General features: G+C 39.5%; 1 protein-coding gene across 1 annotated transcript in view; it reads left to right on the plus strand.

Moving 5' to 3' along the window:
* Positions 1 to 1,278: 1,278 nt before the first annotated feature.
* The window catches only part of fgf11a (fibroblast growth factor 11a), a 65,499-nt gene continuing 43,474 nt past the window's right edge, over positions 1,279 to 23,303 (plus strand). The window contains exon 1 of the mRNA XM_081358940.1: positions 1,279 to 2,836. Within this exon, the coding sequence (XP_081215066.1) occupies positions 2,644 to 2,836 (193 nt within the window). The 5' untranslated portion in view covers positions 1,279 to 2,643. The remainder of the gene's footprint in view (positions 2,837 to 23,303) is intronic.

Below are 23,303 nucleotides of genomic sequence, written 5' to 3' on the forward strand. Positions count from 1 at the left end.
CTATCTATCTATCTATCTATCTATCTATCTATCTATCTATCTATCTATCTATCTATCTATCTATCTATCTATCTATCTATCTATCTATCTATCTATCTATCTATCTATCTATCTATCTATCTATCTATCTATCACCCATCAAATTACCCACCCGTCCGTCCATCTGTCCGTCATTTTAGTATCATTCACATACTATTATAGTTTTTATTAATGTTTTGACTTAGATTTCAGATTTACATTGGATTTTTGTATATTACAATTACATTTTTTTATTGTCTATATAGTTTTTATATATTTTAAAATATATGTTTATATATTTTATCTATATAGTTTTTATAGACAAATATATTTTTAATTCAGTTTTAGTTTTTATTTTGGTAAGTTAAAGGTATATAATTTATATCAAATTATCCATCCATCCATCCATCCATCCATCCATCCATCCATCCATCCATCCATCCATCCGTCTTTATATCAAATTATCCATCCATCCATCCATCCATCCATCCATCCATCCATCCATCCATCCATCCTATCCGTCCATCATTCCATTTATCGTTCATCTATCATTCCATTGATTTTACTTGGAGTATTTAATAATAACTTTTTACTTTTCTATCTGTAAGGCCTATATATATATATATATATATATATATATTGGACAAATTATGCTTTTCTAGTTAAAAAATATATCCAACACTTTGCATTTGACATTCTTCACAATTATCAAATCTAAATTGCAATCCTGCGCCCCGTTTGATTCCTCGATTCAAATTCAGGAATTGAATTGGGTGTTTTACTGTGTTCATGTCTGTTAAGTGACGTGTGTTTGTGGTACAGTGTAAATAAGGACTCTCTCTCTCTCTCTCTCTCTCTCTCAGTCTCTCTCTGTCTCTCTCTCTCTCTCTCTCTCTCTCTCTCTCTCTCTCTCTCTCTCTCTCTCTCTCTCTCTCTCTCTCTCTCTCTCTCTCTCTCTCTCTCTCAGTCTCATCTGTCGCTTTAAGGAAGCATGAGGCAGGTTTAATTTTTTAACGCTCCAGACCACAACAGCACCCAGTGAGGAGAGAGAGAGAGAGAGAGAGAGAGAGAGAGAGAGAGAGAACAGAAGAGGGGGAGGGAATATAGGAATGAGAGGGGTGGGTGTGAGGACATGAAGAGAAGGAGGGATTTTGAGTGATCGAAAAAGAAGGAGGGTTCTGAGTGACAGAGAGGGAGGGCAGAGAGGCTTTACAATGAAATGGAAAGAGAGAATGAGGGAGTAAAGCAAAGCATGTTGCCAGTGTTGGCTCCGTAACTCACTGTGCGCGGGGACGGGAGGGAGAGCAAAAAAAAAAAAGAGAGAGACGGAGAGTCACACATTCACACACTCTCTCAATCACTCACACACACACACACACACACACACACACACATAAACTCTCACAGATTCAGAGGTGCCTTGCTGAGGAGTCTCTGTTACGCTCGCCTGCAGGGGTGAGAATACTTTCAGCAGGGAAAACTGGGCTAAAACAGAAGACCGGAGTGATAGGACACCAGTGGACCTTCTTCAGACGGGACATTTACAGCATGTGAAGCGGGACGAACAGACATGTGCAGCATCTATCCTTAACACTCCTCCATTTCATCCCTCCATCCCTCTCTCCCAGTGGTGTGAAGGACACGGAGCTACGGGTTCCTGGTTGCCTTACGGGAGTCTGGGGGAGGCTTGGTGCTCCCCTCCGCTCTCCTGCGCTCGCACTCGTTCATGAATGTCACCTCTGCCGGAAGAAGCCGCTGGAATTTACAAACACTCTCTCGGGAGCTTGGGAAGAGGGAGCAAAGGGGAATGTCAGAAGGGAGAGAACTTCCGATTCCTATCATCCTCATCTATCTGATCTGCCACAGACACGAGGTCCGGGGTTGACGACACCAGTTTTTTTTCACTTTTACTCAGCGTGTCTGTCGTTGTTTTTCTGTGTTTTTTTTTTTTGCAGTCGTAGAGTCATGGATGCGATACTTCGAAATCAGGTAATGGAGTTTCACTAAGATTGTCTCAGGATATCGTCCCTTTTCTCCGTGGGATCTGTATTTGCTTTCGTGCATCCTTCTGTTTTACGGGGATCTCGCTGATATGTGGAACCATACGGATAAAACGATTGGACAGGTGATGGCTTTTTTCTGAACTCTCAGAGTGATTTCTGATCCAGGTGATTTCTAATCATCGATCCCAAACTAAACTGCTGAAGGGCAGTGAGAGGCAAGGGATTCTGGGAGCTCGGATCTGCAGGGAATGGTGCTGTTGTGATGTCTCGCTTTTTCCCCAGAATTCCAGCACGACTCCATGGATCATCCGCTGCCACTTTTCCAGTCCGTATGCCGTGCAACGAGACCTGAAATACAACAAACGATCCCGACAGAGACAGCTGCCGTTCGTCGGATTCACAGCACCAGGAACTTTGCGTTCCAGAGACTATTTTGAGAGTCAAAGAAACAAAGTTTATTGTGAACTTCACAAGTGTTTCGCCTCTTTTTGTTCCCGCATCCTTGTGACGCATTCTGACCTGGGTTACAGTGGGAGACCGAACACCTGCCGTCTCCTGCTCCTCTACGTGGCCCTGGGTGATCGGACAGGTGGGCGGCCCACTGTGAGCGGGGCACAGCAAAATGGCTGCCCTCGCCAGCTCGCTGATCCGACAGCGCAGGGAAGTCAAGGACCCCCAGGCCAACCGGCAGGTCTCCAACAAACGCAAGCCTTGTCCCAAGAGCAACAAGTCGCTCTGCCAGAAACAGATCCTCATCCTCATCTCCAAAGTCCGGCTTTGCAGCAGCCGAGGAAGAAAGCTGGAAAAAAGACCCGGTGAGTTGTCCAAAACACCCTAAAACCAATCTTCAAATCGGCTAAGTTCAACTTCAAATAGTGAGGGTGGCATTAGCAAAGCATGACACAGACTTAAGAAGTAATGATGTGTTGACTAAAGAAATTGGTTTTGAAGGACATCCGAGATCATGGTAGTTCACGAATGAGGCTGTTTGGGCGACATACTAGATAGTCAGTTAAAGGAATAGTTAACTTAAAAATGAATATTATGTAATTTACTCGCCCTCAAGTCATTTCAGACCTGTATGCATTTCTTTCTTCTGCTGAAAACAAAAGAAGATATTTTGAAGAATGTCGGTAACCAAACAGATGATGGACCCCATTGACTTCCATTGTATTTTTTTCCTACTATTCATATTCATACAGGTTTGAAACAACATGAGGGTGAGTAAATGATGACAGAATTTTCATTTTGAGTGAACTTTTCCCTTAAGGGCCTTTGTTGACTGTTCAGAAAGTAAGGATTGATCAGAACTAAACCGATTGGGTTTACTAAACCTTGCTGTTTGTATGACATTTACCAAATTTAATAAATCATTTACTCACCATCATGTCATTGTTTGTCTTTTTCTTTTGTTTTGTCCCTTCAATGAAAGTCTGTGGGGTTCAGTGTTGTTTCTAACCCCATTAACTTTCACTGTGTGCCAAAAACAGTTGTTCAAAATATCTAACAGAAGAAAGTAAGTCATACAGGTTTGGAACGAAGTGAGGGTGAGTGCATGTTTCATGTTTGGCTGAACTGTCACTTTAAGAATGGACATTTCCACTGTGTCACAGTGTGTATGATTGAATGTTATCCTTGAGACTTTGAAGGTTGACTCGTCTGGTGCCTACTGAAGAGCGTTTGTTGATATAGTGAATCTGGGATCCAGAGCTTTGTAATCGTTCTGATCATTTCGCTGCATGTCTCTGTACTGCTTTTGACAACACCTGTTAATTTACGACCACCGACCAACTCGATACACTCCGCGATCCTTTCCACGCACATAAAAACGCCACGGCCTCATTTACGACGAGCGGTTCCAGTCTTTCCCTCCCCTCTGTGTCTCTGTCTTAGAGACCATGTGTTTGTATGTGTCTTTGTGTGGGGGTCATATGTTTACATAATTAACCCCCAATGAGACATTTACCCTCTCTGAGTAAATCACTTCACCGAAGAGGCTTGCGGCTTTTATTTTAAGATATCATGAGAGAACAGATGTGGAACAGAATCACATCAGACAGTTTTTGTGTGTTTCTTAATCTTTCCTGAGGGATCATGATGCAGTTTGCAAACACCCTTTTTCCTCTTTTGAGTACAGTCAAATAAGCTTTATGAAAAGTATTTTTTATTCATAAAACAAAAGTTTACGCTATGGAAACGTGCACTTTAGAATTTGGACAATTGCTAAACTGACATTTACATGTTTTCATTTATCAGATGTTTTTTCCAAAGTTACTATCCCAAGGTTTTTTGTCTTAAGAGCCACAATTTTAAGTATAAGCTACATTAGTATAAAATCTGGAGCAGAAGTGAAATACAGAAATGAGGAGATTTTTATTTATTTATTTTTTAATATAGTATATAGTAGCCTATATGATTTTGTTTATGGCTGAATGAATATGATTTCGCAGCATGTATTTGACTCAGTGTCATTTTAGGATCATTCACATATTTTTAATTGTCTATATAGGTTTTCTTTTTTTTTCTTTTTTTTTTAATTCAGTTTTAGTTTTTATGTTCAAAATGAACAAAATTTAATACATCATCAATGTATTCCCTATGGTACGTCTATAATAAGTGCTTATGTTTTAGACATGTCGGGATGGTTTTTGCGGGAAATTGCATACATGTGTCACTGGCGTGTGTGTGTCATCACATCCATAAATATAGAGAAGTTGCTCCGGCTACTTTGACGCGTGTCTGGTGTGGGAGTGACAGAGGTTAGTTTTACGAGAGAGAAAGGTTGACATTGAGCAGTTAAATCTCCATCCTCCAAGAATCACTCGTTTAAACAAACGCCGAACAGAGGAGAGTCTGCTGGAGAAAAGAGAACGAGACAGAGCTCGTAATAAAACAAGAATCAACATTGGCTTGGCTTTTTGGAGGTTGCGAGAACTGAAGGATTTGAAATGTTGTAAAAGCGACGCAGAGATGATGGTGTTTTTAATACTCATCAGGTGAGTAAAGTATTTTATTGAACATATAAATAGCCACATGTATCTCTCCAACAGAGTTAATTATAAAGCATTATCTATTGTGAAGGCTCATTTCATTATGATTGTTGTAGCGCTGTGCTGGAATTTATTTTCAAGGAAGTGCTGTGTGTATTAACGGGTAAAGATACAGTAATATCTTCAGCTAGTCAGCTTGAGATCCTTTCAATCTAAACTGGTTATATCTCTTAAAACTATAGTGAATGTTTTATGAGCAGTATAATCATATTCATCCGCACAGTCACACAGAGACGAAGCACAACCAAAACAATGTTCTTCCGCAAAACAATTCATGCAGTTTTGTTTTTTAACTGATAGATTTTATTAGTAACAAAAATGTTTTATATTTTTATGTTTTACTTTTAGTTTCAGTTATGATAATAACAACGCTGATTTAACCTCATGGGCTCTGGCTTTCTGGTTAAAACATGGGAAGAATTTCATCAAAGTAAATGGGTAATTTATAAAGAATACACTTTATTTTTAATGCAAAGTACTGTGGCTTGCATGGCCTGAAGGAACATTAAATGCAATTTTAAAATAGAACAGTGAGCTTCCCATGGCACATTTCAAACAGAGCTAGTAATGGTTTGAAGAACTGGCTAGGAATATTTGCCTTTGAGCTTACGTTGCTTATTTAGAAGTACAGATGAGACCTGGCTAGTATTTCTCACTAGGCTTCATTTTGGACTAGATTATAGACTAGACCCATTGCCAACCTGGGGTACATGTACCTTGGGAGAAACTTAAGCAGGTTGCAGGAAATACTTGGAAATCAATGGGAATTCTATATATATATATATAGTTTTCTGTTCTTAGAAAGTAATGCATATGCATATATACATATATATATATATAAGATACTGATAGCATTTTGTGTATACATAAAATAAGAGAAGTTGCAATACACTGACTTCTCTCAAGCCTGGACCCATACAGTACAGTATATTCATTCAGTCATTCTTAATCCGCTCTCTTGAGGGTCCCATCCTTCCTTATGGCCCAGCTGTGTGTGTGTGTGTGTGTGTGTGCCAGGGTGGGACATTTATGACACGTGTATCTCAAGTAAATCACAGTAATTGTCATGGAAACCATACTCCCGTAACGCGGCATCTGCTGCCGCAAAGTGCCTCATGCCAAGCGGTAATCACATCTATGAGAAATGGAGGCGGTTGGTGGTATTTGGCGCAGTAAAGGAAGAAATGTTTTCTGTCAGTTTGGGGTGGTATGTATAGTTCAGGCGGCTGCAGTAAAGCTCACATCTTGTGCTTCTGTTATAATAACGGTGACTGGATGATTTCGCCTGCCTTTTGATGGAGAGGATCAGAGAGAGAGAGAGCACTATTGTAGCCTCCTCTAAAGCACAGTGTCACCTGTCAACACACAACTACCTGCTTAGTGCGTACTTCATGAGTGCTGTCTACTTCGGTAGTTCCCTTTCCTTGTCTGATTCTGAATAAGAGCATCTTACACAAACATCCGTACTTTTTATTTCTGCTGTCTTTTTTTCGGTCTTATTCTATGCCTTGGGTTCACCACTAAATAAAGTTTCACTTGTTTAAGTACTTAGCTGTTGAAATAAAATCTTGTGGCTTGGAGGAAGTTTGTTGTTTTCAGTACAGGGGGTCGAACTGATGCACATTTTTACTTGTATATCAGTTACTGTGGAACATTTCTTTGGCCAATTTAGCATCAGTAAGGTCATGTACTCTAGTAGAGTGAAAAGAGTACCTTTAAGAGTTACTTTAACAGAACCTTTACTTTACTGTAGTAAGTATAGAAATAGAGTAAGTGGGAGATTATACTCTCACCGGCCACTTTATTAGGTACACCTGTTCAACTGCTCATTAACGCAAATATCTAGTCAGCCAATCACATGGCAGCAACTCAATGCATTTAGGCATGTAGACATGATCAAGACAACAGAAAGAAGTTCAAACTAAGCATCTGAATGGAGAAGGAAGCTGTTTTAAGGGACTTTGAATGCAGCGTGGTTGTTGGTGCCAGACGGTCTGAGTATTTCAGAAACTGCTGATTTACTGGGACTTTCACACACAACCATCTCAAGGATTTACAGAGAATGGGCCAAAACTCTCTGAACACAGAAGAGCCTCTCTGAACACAGAAGATCATCTCTGAACACAGAAGAGCGTCTCTGAACGCAGAAGAGCGTCTCTGAACGCAGAAGAGCGTCTCTGAACACAGAAGAGCCTCTCTGAACACAGAAGAGCATCTCTGAACACACAACATGTCAAACCTTGAAGCAGAGGGACTACATCAGCAGAAGACACACCGGTGACACTCCTGTCCACTGAGAAACTGAGGCTACAATTCACGCGGGACACCAAAACTGGACAATAGAAGATTGGAAAAACGTTGCCTGGTCTGATGATTCTCTATTTCTGCTGCGACATTCAGATTGTAGGGTCAGAATTTGGTGTAAACAACATAAAAGCATGAATCCATCCTGCCTTGTATCAGCGGTTCAGTGTGTGATATTTTCTTGACACAATTCGGGCCCCTTGGTGTCAATTGAGCATCTTTTAGGCAAAATGGGGTCCAACCAGGAACTAGCAAGCAATGTAGGTCTACATAGATAGATAGAGACCCTTTCATTGTTCCTCAAAGATTTTTTTGGGTGGGGGGGGGGGGGGGGGGGGGGGGGGGTTGGGATTGAGATAAAAGATCTAAATAGAGTTTAGGATCTCATGATGTCGACTGTATGACTGATTTAATCTGCGTCAGTGTTCCTGAAGTGGTGTGTCGGGTGAGATTAACAGAAATGAATGACTACCGATCACCAATCACAAAAGCCCACTCGGTATTTAACAAGGTCATCCGCACCCCCCCCCCCCCACATTCCAACACTGCAGCAGAACACACACACACACACACACACACACACACACACACACACACACACACACACACACAGCTTGAGCTGTGAGTTCATTTGTCAATTTAAATAGTGAATGGGATTTTAATCTGGAAACTGTAATGATGCAAAGTATCCTAATCAGAGACTCATCACTCACACACACACACACACGCACACACACACACACACACACACACACACACACACACACACACACACACACACACACACACACACACACACACACACACACACACACACATTCTTCACCCACAGAACAAGCTAAGCATGATGCTTTTGTAAAGATTATCCTTTTTAGCTCAAGTATGTGTGTGTGTGTGTGTGTGTGTGTGTGTGTGTGTGTGTGTGTGTGTGTGTGTGTGTGTTAGGGGACAGGAGGACAACTAGCAATTGATAAGGGATATTTGTATGCGTTGCGGTGTTTGCAGATCGTTGGAGCACTTCATTGTTACTGGGTGATTCATTCGTCCACACAGTCTGCCTCTTATTAACACCCTCTGATTCATCAATAACACTCTCCTGTCCCGCTCTCCTCTTTTCATTCATCTCTTTTCCAACACTCTACATTACAATTCCTAATCTCACCCAGGACTGTTGCCACACTCTCCCTCTTTCTCATTATCTGAGTGTGTAGCATCTCTTCTTATTGTGTGCCTGTCCTCTTGTTCATGCTCTCCTGTGTTTTCTCTCCGCTTTCTTTCAAGTGTAAAGTTGTAATGATGTCGACTGGGTAGGGCCGTTTGTCTTGTGTTGACAGACAGTCATTGTGAGTGTATAATGGGGACGTTGCCTGCACTGTTTCTGTGCTATTGTCCTGGTGTTATGGGGCAACTGTAGACTACTGCCTTCAAGCTCATTACACCATGTGTATGTGTGTGTGTGTGTGTGTGTGTGTACCTACTTAACTATATTGGGGACAAATTTGTACCCAGAAGTGACCAAAACCTGACAAAATCTCCAAAAACCTCCCTTTAGTGACGTCCTCATTTCTACCACTGGTATAAAAATAAAGTAATTAAAGGTTTTTTGAAATGTAAAAATGCAGAAAGTTTTGTGTGATGGGTAGGTTTAGGGTTAGTGTGCGTGAGTGATTGTGTGTGTGTGATGGGTAGGTTTAGGGGTAAGGTTAGTGTGCGTGAGTGATTGTGTGTGTGTGATGGGTAGGTTTAGGGGTAGGGTTAGTGTGCGTGAGTGATTGTGTGTGTGTGATGGGTAGGTTTAGGGGTAGGGGTAGTGTGCGTGAGTGATTGTGTGTGTGTGATGGGTAGGTTTAGGGGTAGGGGTAGGGGTAGGGGTAGGGGTAGGGTTAGTGTGTGTGTGTGTGTGTGTGTGTGTGTGTGTGTGTGTGTGTGTGTGCGCGCGCGCGCACGCATGTGTGTGTGTGCGTGTGTGTGTGTGTGTGTGTGTGTGTGTGTGTGTGTGTGATGGGTGGGTTTAGAGGTCTGATTAGTGTAATGGGATAAAATATACAGTGTAAACGTGTGTGTGTGTGTGTGTGTGTGTGTGTGTGTGTGTGTGTGTGTATGTATATATATATATATATATATATATATATATATATATACACACACAGTAAATATAATTATTTCTCTTTGGCTGTTAGTAGATCAGGTGACATGTATTCACCTGTTGTCTTTCTCTTTTCTTTAGTGTATTTTGGCTAAAGCGGTACTTAGTCATCATATTTTTACCCGTTTTCTATGAACTCGCTGTATTTCTGAACTCCCTGAAACGCCTCCATTGTAGTCTTGAGTTTTATTCCGGGAATGAACACGTCACAGTATTCCTCATTTAACGCTTTCCCCGCCAGTGTTTCTGAAAAAAGATTACCAGCCAGCGGCAGCATTTTTAATAATTTTCACAATAGTTTCATGGCCCTTCAGAATATTTTGCTGTATGAATATATGAACATGCGATATATCAAAAGAAATAACAGAGCCTCTGCATTTAAACGTTTTATTCTAGCTTCATGCATTCTTTTTTTATCAACACTTAAATAAAGGGATGAGGCCTGGTTGAGTTAGTTAGTAGTGTGTTAAAACTCGTGGTTATGGTAAGAGGCGTGGTATTTCCAAATCACACTCGAATCACTTGACCAATCACAACACACTGCTCCAGCCGACCAATCAGAGCACACTGTGCTTTTCAGAAGGAGGGGCTTCATAGAGACAGGAAATAAACAGGGCCCGGTTCCCCAAAACGCTCTAATCGCTAAGTAGTTCTTAACCTATCCCTTAACCTCTCTCTTAACGTTATGGCACGATTCCCGACATGTTCGTACGCTAAGTATATGTAACTAAGTCCACTGAAGCAAGCGTATGTAGAACCCATATGCAGTTTAATGAAAATCAGAATCAGACATAGAAACAAAAAACATGGCAAGGCATGGCGAACACAAACTCAGGAACATGAACTTACTAAGTGGTTACATCAGCAATACAAGACACTGACACACGGCAAACATGAGGGCTAAATACACACAAGACTAATGACTAGACAAGGGACACCTGTGAACAATGATCAAACAATCAGACAATAAACTCATGACAAGACACATGGCAGGAACACATGACTACAAGGGATCACATGACAGACAAGGAAGCAAACATGACAAAAACAGAACCAGACCAAAACCGTGACAGAATATCTTCTGTAAGTCACACTTTCGTAAGGTTGGTCTGGACCACTCTTAGCTTTACCTTATCACTGTTGCAGGTCTATTATACGAATATAATTTTGAAGTTTTAATACACCCAGACAGTATTCAATTAGGCTAATTCAAGTGTTTTCATGCAAAGAATAAAATTGTCATCACACTGATTGTTGTTAGATTTTTTATTATATTATTATACAATATTATTAATTTAATTAAAAAGCGCTTTTAAAGGCCAGTGAAAGCATAGGCTATTCCTATTCGGACGCTAATATTGTTTCTCATGGGCTTGTATGGTATTTTAAAAATGTATAGGGGTAAGTCGGTGATTTTAGTGCCGTCCGAATCCATAATATCAGTGTTTTTCTCACCCAACCCGCGTAAAAATCCCTGTCCAAATTAGTACCTACTGTTTTTTGACAAACAGGTCGTGTGGGAATTTAATTGCCGTCTGAATCCACATCTCTGAGTTTACAAGAAGAGATTAAAAGTTCACGGTTTAAATCCTTTTTGATCACTGCCGAGCACCGTACGTAAGATGTAAACTTTTATTACTGAAATGCTGGAAAGTATTTACAAGAACAATATTTCATCGCAGCTCCACCTCAGCGAACAAAAATGGGAAAGAGAAAATTTTTTGAAAAGGTTATTGTGGCAGCAATATATGATACAATTTAAAAATATGCAGGCTAGGCTATTATAGGCTAGTTTGGATTATTTTTTATAATATCCAATAGTCTAATAAATGTAATTTCAATTATTTCTGAAGTGCTTCTTTAATAAAGAACACCGCTTTCTCACATAAACAGCCCCAGTAACGAGAGAATAATAGATTCTCGAGCCATCGATATCAAACAATTCAGCAGCATCGCCACAGACAGCACCCGGTTACGTCGCACGTAAGAAGGTAGCCTATATCTTAAGCAGCTTTCTAAGGCATAGTTCGGGGAACACACTTAGGAACATAAACAACTTTGGTAAGATATATCTTTCGAGTCTTCTTAGCGCGCTAAGAGTGAGCGTTATCGGGGAACCAGACCCAGAGCGTTACTGACAGACTGGGAAGAGAGGAGCTGCAACAATGGAGAATATGGGAAAAATAATGTTTTCTGATCATTTAACCAATTCTAGTAGACCCCAAAAACAAAATCAAGGGCATGATAGGTCCCATTTAACAAATACAACATTTGACCTTATATGTTATGTTTTATTATATGTTGATATTAACATGAAATAACATCAATACTTCTACAGCTTTTAACATGTAACATAATTCAATGTAAAAATTTAGCATAATTATCTAAATGGTACACATGAACAAAGGAAGTTTACAAATGCAAACATTAAAAACTCAATTACTCAAAGGCTGAAATGCACCATGTGCCACATTTGTCACCGAACCTAAGCAAAAATAGGCTCTTAGAGTAGATTTATTGTAAAGTCTTACCATATTAATAAACCAGTGAATTTACACTGTCACGAATCTAAAATCTCCCGCGAGGGTTGTGATAAAAGAATGATGTGATGACAGACCTTCATAAAAGGACTCTAATATGACATAACGTATAGCCTATAGTGTGAGTTTATGGGATTTAGTAGTGTTTTATTGAATAGTGCTGTTAAATCTGTTATTGGAGCATGTATAAATGTTAATGCTGGCCTGAAACTCTACAACATCCATCATAAGCTCTGCTGTTTGATAGATAGTGTTTCCTCCTCCTCTTTATTTCTTTCTGTCTCTGTTTTTTTCCATCCCAGGATAGCGGTAGGTCACTGCCTAGCTCTGTTTTATATTGATTGAGTGCTAGATGTTTTTATCAGGCGCACGTAAATTAAACAGGAGAATTAAACCTCTGTGCTTCTCATGAAAACATGTTTGATGTACATGTAGTTATTAAAAAATTAAAACCAGTTCCATGTTGACATGCTTAATTTGATATTACTCATAGTCTTAATAAGTTTCTGTCTATAATAATGTCCTGGCGAGTTATAGTTTTAAAGGGATAATTCTGTCATAATTTGTTCACAGCAAATTTGTTCCAAATTTGTATGACTGACTGTCTTTTGTGAAACACAAAATAAGATATTTAGAAAAAAATGACAACTGTTTAATGAAATTCGATAGGGTTTAAAAAGCATGGAAAAAACATTTCTCATCATATTATCTTATTTTGTGTTCTGCAAAAGAAAGAAAGTAATGCAGGTGATGATTTCAAGTAATGAAATATCCCTTTTATAGAATAATAAATTATTTTTGGACACAGATCAGCTAAACTGGTCAATGACAGCAACCAAGAGCCTCATCAATAAAAAATAAAAAAACTAATGCTGGAAATGTTAGTCAGCATGGCAGCTCTGCACCATATGGTGAGTATAATGTCTTTATATTTCAAAAAGGAATGTCAGTAATAAGTATGGCAATCAACCAAAATATTTCAGTTCAATCAGTAAAGGCAACATTGTAAAAAAATAATAATATGGTAAAAAAAATACCGTAAAAAATACGGTAACAGCATTTGAGGTTTTACAGACTTAACTTACAATTACAATAAAAAACATTTCATTTTCTGTTATAATGATAATTTACTGACCAACTGAAATTCTAATATCTGTTTTGTACCAGTGTAATACACTGATAACCACCAATCACAGTGGTGATGAGAGTCACATGATGAGTCAAAGCTCATCACAAGAAGGTTTTCCACCAGCTGATATTGTTAATACTAATATAGAAGCTGCACAGTGTCATTTACACAAGCACTAAACACCATCATGGTAACACATATGACATTTTAAAAATGCAATAAACATTAATTTAACAACATTAAATGTAACATTAAAACCCTAATGTACATAACAGAAAAAACTAAGAAAAACTATGAAGAGACAGTTATTTCAACAAAAATACATCAAATGTGAAGTGTCACTCAGGGAATTGTGGGAATGTCAGTTTTCGTTTTTTCACTGTATATTAACTGTATAAAAAACTGTAAATTTAACAGTATTTTACTGTAAAACTACATTAAATGTACGGTTAGATCTATTACAGTTATTCACCGTATATAGTACGGAAAATTTATGTTAACCAATTAACAGTTTTTAATTTTTTTTTTTTTTGCATTTTTACAGTCTTTTAAAATCACGATAATTTTTCTGATACTTTTATTGATAGGTCAGTTAAGATTTTGCACACAAGTATCACCGATGAGTTTCACGGTAGAGCCCTGCGCGGGACTGTTTTCTTCATCCCGCTCCCGCTCGCGCCCGCCGAATTTCTGACCATTACCGCCCGCTCCCGCAACGTATGTGTTTCACTCCCGCCCGCTCCCGCAATATGTATGTCCACTCCCGCCCGCACCCGCAAAACTCTGAGAATTTATTCCCGCACAATAATAGAGATGCATTGATTTTGTGTCTTCTCCCGTCCCGCAGGAAAAAACACATATTTGTATTGCTATTATTAAAGAGATTCATGGGGTTGTTTGTTTCGTTTCCCTGGGCGGCATAGCCTACTGGACACATACAGGATAAAGGAGGAAATCGAGTGTGCTGTTTTTGGATGGTTTTGTTTTCGTTTTTGCTGTTTTTTTATTCAGGATACTCTGTCTTGCGCGTGCAATGATGACGCAGTGAATAGTGATGCTTCTCTCTGAACAATCAGCAGTCTGCCGTGTTTTCACGTCACATTTTAGTATCGCCTCAGCTTGCCCAGAACCCCGCCGGAGGTGGTACGAAAAAAAGTACCTGGAAGCAGATACAGTTACAACTTTTACACAGTGGAAAACCAAACAAAGGCGAGTCGAGCCGAGGCGAGCTGGTACTGTGTAGTGGAAAAGCGCCATTATTGACATCTCCATCATGTTGCAAGGCTACCTCCCGATCCCGCAGTGTTTTTTTTTGCCGCCCATTCCCGCCCGCAGCAAAGTTCAAACCGCCCGCTCCCGCGAGATTTGCGTTGGGTCCCGCGGGACCCGGCGGGACTCAATCCCAATGCAGCCCTCTATTTCACGGTACATGTACACGACAACGACGTACTAAAAACATTAAAAATTCTCGCGTATAGGCGACAGCGTTGTCAAAACAATCCCTGTTCACACGGATCCGCGAAACGACTAAAAATGCTGTATTATTCATTCCAGACCAGTTGATGGCGATGTCACTTTGTAAAGAAACACTACGCGACTATAGACTGAACATGTACGCATGCGCATGACGTCACCATTTTCACAAATTCACATTTTTGTAGCTTACACAAAGACAATAATGGTATCGTTTTCAAAAACTTGCACTTCGAAACCCAAAAGTTTGCGTTTTCAGCCCCTCATAACGCTGTTGTTGTGTACAGTAAATGAATGGCCAAAATGCATAAAATTTTCATTTTTTTTTGTCTTGAAAACAATGTCTTGTAAATGGCCTCTTAATTGATAAATGTATGTTTTGGCAAATTCATGCTTGACCACCATGTCGCCAATGTACACATGTCACAGTTACTGTGTGTCTGTCAGGTGCTTTAGGTTTTGGCAAAATGTGGCTCTTAGTCCAAGTGTGGCTAGTTTAGCAGTTACCAGCGTCTACAGGTTAATGCCAGAAAACACATGAATGACATTCTAATGCAAATGTTTCGTTAATTTTTCATGTGGGGGAAAGTCAAGATTATGGTGTTTCTTATAGTTGTTAGAAGAGTGGGTTAGATGCAAGCCTTGAGATCTCTGGCTTGGTAAACCATTATTGTGCTGGAGATAAACACATCAACTATTCAGCCAATCAGAGATGTGTGTTCCTGTAGCGCTGAGACAGCCTCTTCTGTGCAGGAAGCTTGATGCATATTCCAGTGGGTGCATTTGACACAGACTTTTAAGACTTGAACAGCCCCTCCGGCAATATTATATTGTTGGTTTTTTCATGCTTTGATATGCAGGGATTAACAACACAGGCTCTGTTTACACTTGGTATTAAGATGCGTTTTGGTCGATCGGATCACAAGGAGTTATACGGGGTCAAAACTACAAATACAGGTGTAAACAGGGTCTAAAATGTTTTGAGCTTGTCCACTTTTGGCCACTTTCAGAGGGAGTTGAAAACACATTCGACCGGATTGCTTTTGTAGTGTAAACGCTCATGTGGTCGAATGTGTTCAAACAGCCACAAAAGACCGTCTACTCTCCGTCTACTCTCCGTCTACTGACCTCATGCGTAACATTATGGGAAGCGGCTAGCCAGACGGGATTTAAACTTTGGCTGAAGACCCAAGTTTGGTTTGAAGATCAAAAACATACCAAGCACAATGTTCTCTCACCATTCCTGATTTCTAACACACACTCACAGCGTTCGGCTGGTCTTGTGACTGTCAGAGCAGAAACTAAAGCTGATGCTCTCTGTGTGTTTTTCTGTCATCTCCGAGTGCGTTCATATGTAAATTAGACAATCTTATTTTGTCCACAAGACTGAAAGACCTTAAAAAACCCTACATTTACCTGCCCATAGACCCTCCCCTCGAAGAAATCAGGACAGAAGTGAATGAAAGTGGACAAAAGAGACGAATTAAACCACCAGATGTAACCAGGTGTGTGTCTCCCTTGTCTACATGTGATCCGATCGAACAAAACGCATCTTAATACCAGGAGTAAACAGGGCCTCAGATTGATGATCTGATTTCCTGAGTTGGGAGCATGAAAGGGATTTGTATGACGCCCGGATGTAGATGTAAGCAGGATCCAATATTCTCTCTTTTGTCGTAGGGACAGAGACATACCGCTGTTATCATGTATGTGTGTTTTAGTTGGATTAGTTTGTCGACTCTTAATGTGACCTCTGCGCTTTCCTGCCAAACTCGCAGAGGGACTGTAGCAGAGGTCACGCACACTGAGAGCGTCTTCTTTTTATGGTAGTGTAACCCAACACAAGATGACCAACTTAACAAGGGAACAGGCATCAACAATTTAAAGCCTCTACAAACACACTGACAGCACCTTCCTTTTAAGGAGGAGTGTAACTTTAACCCAACATAAGAGAGAACAGATGCACACACAATACAAGGCGAAGGTTTGGAAAAGTTAACCTGAGGATTGGATCGGACCAACCCGAACCATTCAGATTTAAATTGAGTGACTTTTAAATTTCAAATCAGATTTCAAATTCTGTCATCTTATACGCCCCTTATGTCGCTAAAACATCATGTGTTGTTGGGGTTTTTTTGTCCTCCTGTGGAACACAAAGGGTTTCTTAGGGAAAAAGTCAAAGCTGCTCTTTTCTGTAAAAAAGGAAAAGGATGTGCATATGTCAAGTTGTAAGTCTGCTTGATTTACTGAAAAAAATATTTCGACAGTTTTTGAACCTGTGTCTCCCGCATGTTCAATGAAAACTGCATCGCTTGACTAACACTTTCTCACACATTTAATAAAGTAGTTGTAGTTGGTTGTTACAGTATATTGACTTGCCTTCACACAAATAAAGATTCAAGCACACAAACCTGTTTAGCACCTTCCCATGTGCCCTCATTCCCCTTTAACACACACACAGACACACTTGATACATTTAGAGCACGGCGTCCTGAAACAGAAATGGCATTGTGTTCCAGAGAGGTGTTGGGTTGTTGGGATTTGAGTCTCAGGTTAAATCCCTCTGTGGATCAAATATACAAGCGTTGACAGAAAGACACGCGCACACGCACACGAACTCACAGCACCTCATACAAGGGAACTCGCATGTCGTACATTCCTCTAGAAGTTCACACCTGCTGGGCCGATTAATCCCAGTGTCTCGTGTGTGAGCGATTATGTGCATGTGTGTGTACTTCTGCTCTCATTTCAATTTTACAAGATAGGTTTTGATAACAGGTGTGTTGGAGAAGGCGAAAGACTTCTCTTGAACTTACAGTATGTAACACACACACACACACATGCACGCGCGCACACACACACACACACACACACACACACACACACACACACACACACACACACACACACACACACACACACACACACACACACACACACACACACACACTCATAGCTAGCATATGTGTATTTGCGAGTTGTTTGCCAAGGTCATTGCTCTTCACAGTGACCCCTGTGTGCTCTTTTGTCTCTCAGATCAAAGATAAATAAGCAGACCACCAGAAAGTTGACTTGCTATTATACTTTATGGTATCCTTTTTTCTAAAATCTGTAGAAAAAAGGAGATACTGGTAGTTTTCTGCCAGAACATTACCTGTTAACCCTCTGGTGCTCTTCGCGTGGCGGTCAAAACGGACCGATTTTGAAATGAATGTGCTCTATTTTAGTTAGACAGTGTTTTTTTATTTAATATTTTGTATTTTTAGGAGATTTTATGGTACTAAATTATATTTACGTGGTAGTTATAATCCATTTATTCACTTTTTGAGCATGGACCTGAAAATTAAATGTCCTACTTAAACCAAGTCGTAAATCTTGAATGTTTTAGAGCACAGACTTAAGTTTGATCTCTTTTCAAAGACGACAGATGGCAAATTATTTCTGAATGGAAAAAAGCTTTAAAAAGTGAACTTTAAAAAAAGTTACAGAATTTTACGTTTATTGTTATGAAAATATCTATTTTAAATTTTTATATGGAATAAATATTTTCAAAAATAAATTTACTCTAAAACCATGGGAAAATCAAAGCTTTAAATCTAAACAAGTTGTGCTCCAAATTCGAGCTTGATATCTCAACAAATGAGCTTTCAGTAAGATTTTGTTTGGCTGCAGGGTAACACTTTATTTTACAGTGTCCTTGTTACATATGTTACATGTACTTACCATAGTAATAACAGTTAATGATGCATAATTACATGCGACTAACCCTCAACCAAATCCTAATCCTACCCTAACCCTAAAGTAAGTACATGTAGTTAATTCATATTACTCAGTACTTAAATGTGTAATTACACTGTAACAATGACACCTTAAAATAAAGTGTAACCGGCCACAGTACCAAAAGTTTTCACTAGATGAAATTCTTCTCCCATTAATTTCTGGAGGAGAAATGGACTAATTAATAGACTGACAGTAGAACGCAAACATGATTCAAAACACACCAGTACATTGGGCCCTATTTTTACACACTTTTCTAGGAGTGTAGTATACTATTAGATCGCTACCACTGTACCTCTCTCAGAGAAGATGCATCTCTACTTTCATCCGTTTTTAAACTAGTCCAACCATCAAAGCATCACTTACTAATTCACAGCATTCAAGAAAGTTACTGTTGGACTTCAAATCGTCTGCTGTGACCAATGTTCCTGATGTTAGAAATAATCTGAATGTCCTTTCTAATGAGGACTATATAGTTTTGAGCAGTAAAATGCCTTTCTCAACCCTCCCCTTCTTCAACTCCACCTTTTCTCTCTATAGTTGTGTGGGGAGCTCATGCTTGAGCCCCTTTATTTAGGGACAGAAAGATATTCTTGATGACCCTTTACCTTCTTTAGATTTACCCAAAGGGTAAACTAATGTTTAGATCAACCCTGAATTGAATTTTCAGATATCATTTGGAGCTCCTGAATAAATTAAGACTAGCCTTAATGAACTGGAAGTACATCTACGCTGCCTCTAAGGCTAAACTGAGCTCGCGTATCATGTGTGCGCATGTGCCTGGAGTTTTCTTCAAAGTCTACCTAGAAAAAAGAGATCAATAAAATGAAAAAGCATGAAAAATCTTTTGAAATAAAAGAATTTGATGTCAAACTAGAAACTGTGTTGTCTGTTGGTTTATAACTAAACAACTCTAGATTGCTGCCAAATGTCGTGCTGTTTCTGGAAGTGGGGACGCTTATTTTTAACAAGGTCCCCGATCAAATCAGTCCAACCTTGAAAGATTTTGCGTCACATTTCAGTACAGATTCCTTTGTGATCCTGACACAATGCAATTTAGCCTTTGGGAACAGGCTGTTATTGAAGGACAGGACAGTGACAACTGTATAAGGGTCAGAGAGAGAGAGAGAGAAATATGGTTCACAGACAGATAGATAGATAGATAGATAGATAGATAGATAGATAGATAGATAGATAGATAGATAGATAGATAGATAGATAGATAGACAGACAGACAGACAGACAGACAGACAGACAGAAGACAGAAGACAGATAGACAGATAGATAGATAGATAGATAGATAGATAGATAGATAGATAGACAGACAGACAAGACAGACAAGACAGATAGATAGATAGATAGATAGATAGATAGACAGACAGACAGACAGACAGACAGACAGACAGATAGATAGATAGATAGATAGATAGACAGACAGACAGACAGACAGACAGACAGACAGATAGATAGATAGATAGATAGATAGACAGATAGACAGACAGACAGACAGACAGAAGACAGATAGATAGATAGATAGATAGACAGATAGACAGACAGACAGACAGACAGACAGACAGAAGACAGATAGATAGATAGATAGATAGATAGATAGATAGATAGATAGATAGATAGACAGACAGACAGACAGATAGACAGATAGATAGATAGATAGACAGACAGACAGACAGACAGACAGACAGACAGACAGAAGACAGATAGATAGATAGATAGATAGATAGATAGATAGATAGACAGACAGACAGACAGACAGACAGACAGACAGACAGACAGACAGACAGACAGACAGAAGACAGATAGACAGATAGATAGATAGATAGATAGACAGACAGACAGACAGACAGACAGACAGACAGACAGATAGATAGATAGATAGACAGACAGACAGACAGACAGACAGACAGACAGACAGACAGAAGACAGATAGATAGATAGATAGATAGATAGATAGATAGATAGACAGACAGACAGACAGACAGACAGACAGACAGACAGACAGAAGACAGAAGACAGATAGATAGATAGATAGATAGATAGATAGATAGATAGATAGATAGATAGACAGACAGACAAGACAGATAGATAGATAGATAGATAGACAGACAGACAGACAGACAGACAGACAGACAGACAGACAGACAGGTAGATAGATAGATAGATAGATAGACAGACAGACAGACAGACAGACAGACAGACAGAAGACAGATAGATAGATAGATAGATAGATAGATAGATAGATAGATAGATAGATAGATAGATAGATAGATAGAGAGACAGACAGACAGACAGACAGACAGACAGACAGACAGACAGACAGACAGACAGACAGACAGACAGACAGACAGACAGATAGATAGATAGACAGACAGACAGACAGACAGACAGACAGACAGACAGACAGACAGACAGACAGACAGACAGACAGACAGACAGACAGACAGACAGACAGACAGATAGATAGATAGATAGATAGATAGATAGATAGATAGATATCAGTGTGCATCCATAAAATCTGTTTATCACACACTATCTACAGTTATGCCAAAAGCTGCTTGTTTCCTTGCGATCAATACACACATCTTTATTTCTTTCTCTACATGAATGGGCAGATCATATTTTTGCCATTCTTTACTCGTTCGTCATTTTTTTCCAGGAAATCTATCGATAAATGTTTTCCTGCAGAAAGACTGGAAACCCTACGGGCCTGGATCTGTCAGTCTGAATATGTTCAGCTGTGTTAGTTTTATGTGCATGAAGGGAAGCTGTTTGCGTGTGAGAGCTTAAAGGGAGTTTAAATATAGCTTATTCATTTTATATCACAACCGTTCTAAAAACATGTTTATGTTTAATGTGTTGTGTTATACTTTTTAGACTCCACAGTATTCATCCATGCAAACCACAAACATACTGTACACACAAACATATATGCACACAACCAGCATGTACTTGCAACCGCACTCACCGGTTTGCACGCACATCCATCACCCAGGAGACACACACACACACATGCATGCTCATGAACACACACGTGTCTTGAGTCCGTCTGCACAGCAGGGATTAGTACCAAACTATATGTACACAAATCCCATGCTCTTTGTAACTCCAGTGTACTTTTGACAGAACATGTTTTAAAGATTGACAGTTCTCAAATACAGTACAGACGTAATGCTCTTTCATATCTCATTTATTCTAGTTGATGTTGACGTTTTTATGTATTACTTAAGACATGAGCAAGGACTTATTTATTAGAGCTTATAATTAAACTAAAACACCAATGTATCCCGTAACAAAACAACTCAATAATTTGACTTGACTAGACATTTTAAATAACACCAGCTGATGTTCAATTATTTTAATGTCAGTAAGAGACAGGGCCGGATTAACCATTAGGGCAACTGGGCACTTGCCCAGGGGCCCATGACATCTAGGGGGCCCTGACAGGTAGGAAATACACAAAAATTTAATAAAGTTATCAAACTCTTTACGATCTTCTTCACTGCATAAAGTGCATCTACGCGGGTTCAGGCGACTTTCCTTCCTTTTTTTTGAACGCCAGCGATTACTAATTCGTGAAATGCACTCCCGCTGGTTGAGCGCGGTAGGCTAAAGTTCGTTTCAGTTTCGATATTAGCCGGACATTTGTTCTATGGGGTCGGTAGTCTAACAAAGATATCAATAGCAAGATTAGTTTTAACATTATGTGACCATTGTATATCGACATGATGAAATATTCGTTCAAAACCATTCGTGCATTAATGCTGCATAATTATACCTGAGAATGCTTTGACGCGTTTCCACAGCGCACGATGCTTAAGGGAACGTCTGCCAATTCCACCAACTGCGTTAAACGTAGTCTATAATTTGTATTATTTAAAATTACTTTTAACATTTAAAAACAGACGTTTTCAAATCCCAAAGCTTGCGGAAGGTTCCTTATGTCAATACTTTACAGCTATACAGCTTTCCTGGTAGCCTTGAGTAAATTAACATGTCTAAGAAAATGATTCATAAAACGTATAAATATCAGTTGAGCCTATGTTTATTTTCGTCACTGACACAGACGAAAATGAAAAGACTTATCAGTCAAAGTTCTGCTTTAGGAGAGGTAGAAATAGGCCAGTAGCCTATAAGAATACTGAGAGAATAAGAAATATGAAGATGAGGAGAGAGCAGACAAATAATCTAATGACAAGGTTTTAAAGGCTATTTCTTGTGATTTTTTGGCCTTCAAAAGTCTTAAATTGCACATATGTAGGTCAGAGAAATCCAAATTTTCTCGGGGGAGCATGCGCCCGAACCCCCCTAACTACGGGGGGCCTTGAGTCTTGTTGCCCAGGGCACAGGAAATTGTTAATCCGGCCCTGGTAAGAGAGCATATAATACCAACACATCAAGCTGACGCCTTCACAATATGAATAAGTGGCTGTTTATATGCATTTAGCTTTGTTTTCCCTGGACGTATGTTAGACCTCATTGAACATTTAAGCGACATCACTTTGCCTCAATGATTTTAACAGACTCTGATTGAACATTCTTCATAGTTTTGTTGTTTAGGGGTTTTGTTGGAGAGTTAATAACTGCTAATCACTACTGTTTCTCTTTAATAAAGACTTCAACAGCCGTTCTGTCTACTGTTGATTTAAATAACTGTAAGTGTGTGTGGATAGAGGGGTTTTCTGTCTGTCTGTCTGTCTAGTGTTCGATCATTATATATCTGCAGGAGGAGACTTTACAGAGTGCTGGACTCTTGCATTGTCAATACAAGATCTTGACCAAAAACTGATGCACCTCTTGAGGAAAATAACAATAACATTTATTTCCATCAAAAGGTGCATCAAGTTCTGG

The sequence above is a fragment of the Scardinius erythrophthalmus genome (genome assembly GCF_964197995.2).
Source record: "Scardinius erythrophthalmus genome assembly, chromosome: 2".
Classification (NCBI taxonomy): Eukaryota; Metazoa; Chordata; class Actinopteri; order Cypriniformes; family Leuciscidae; genus Scardinius; species Scardinius erythrophthalmus.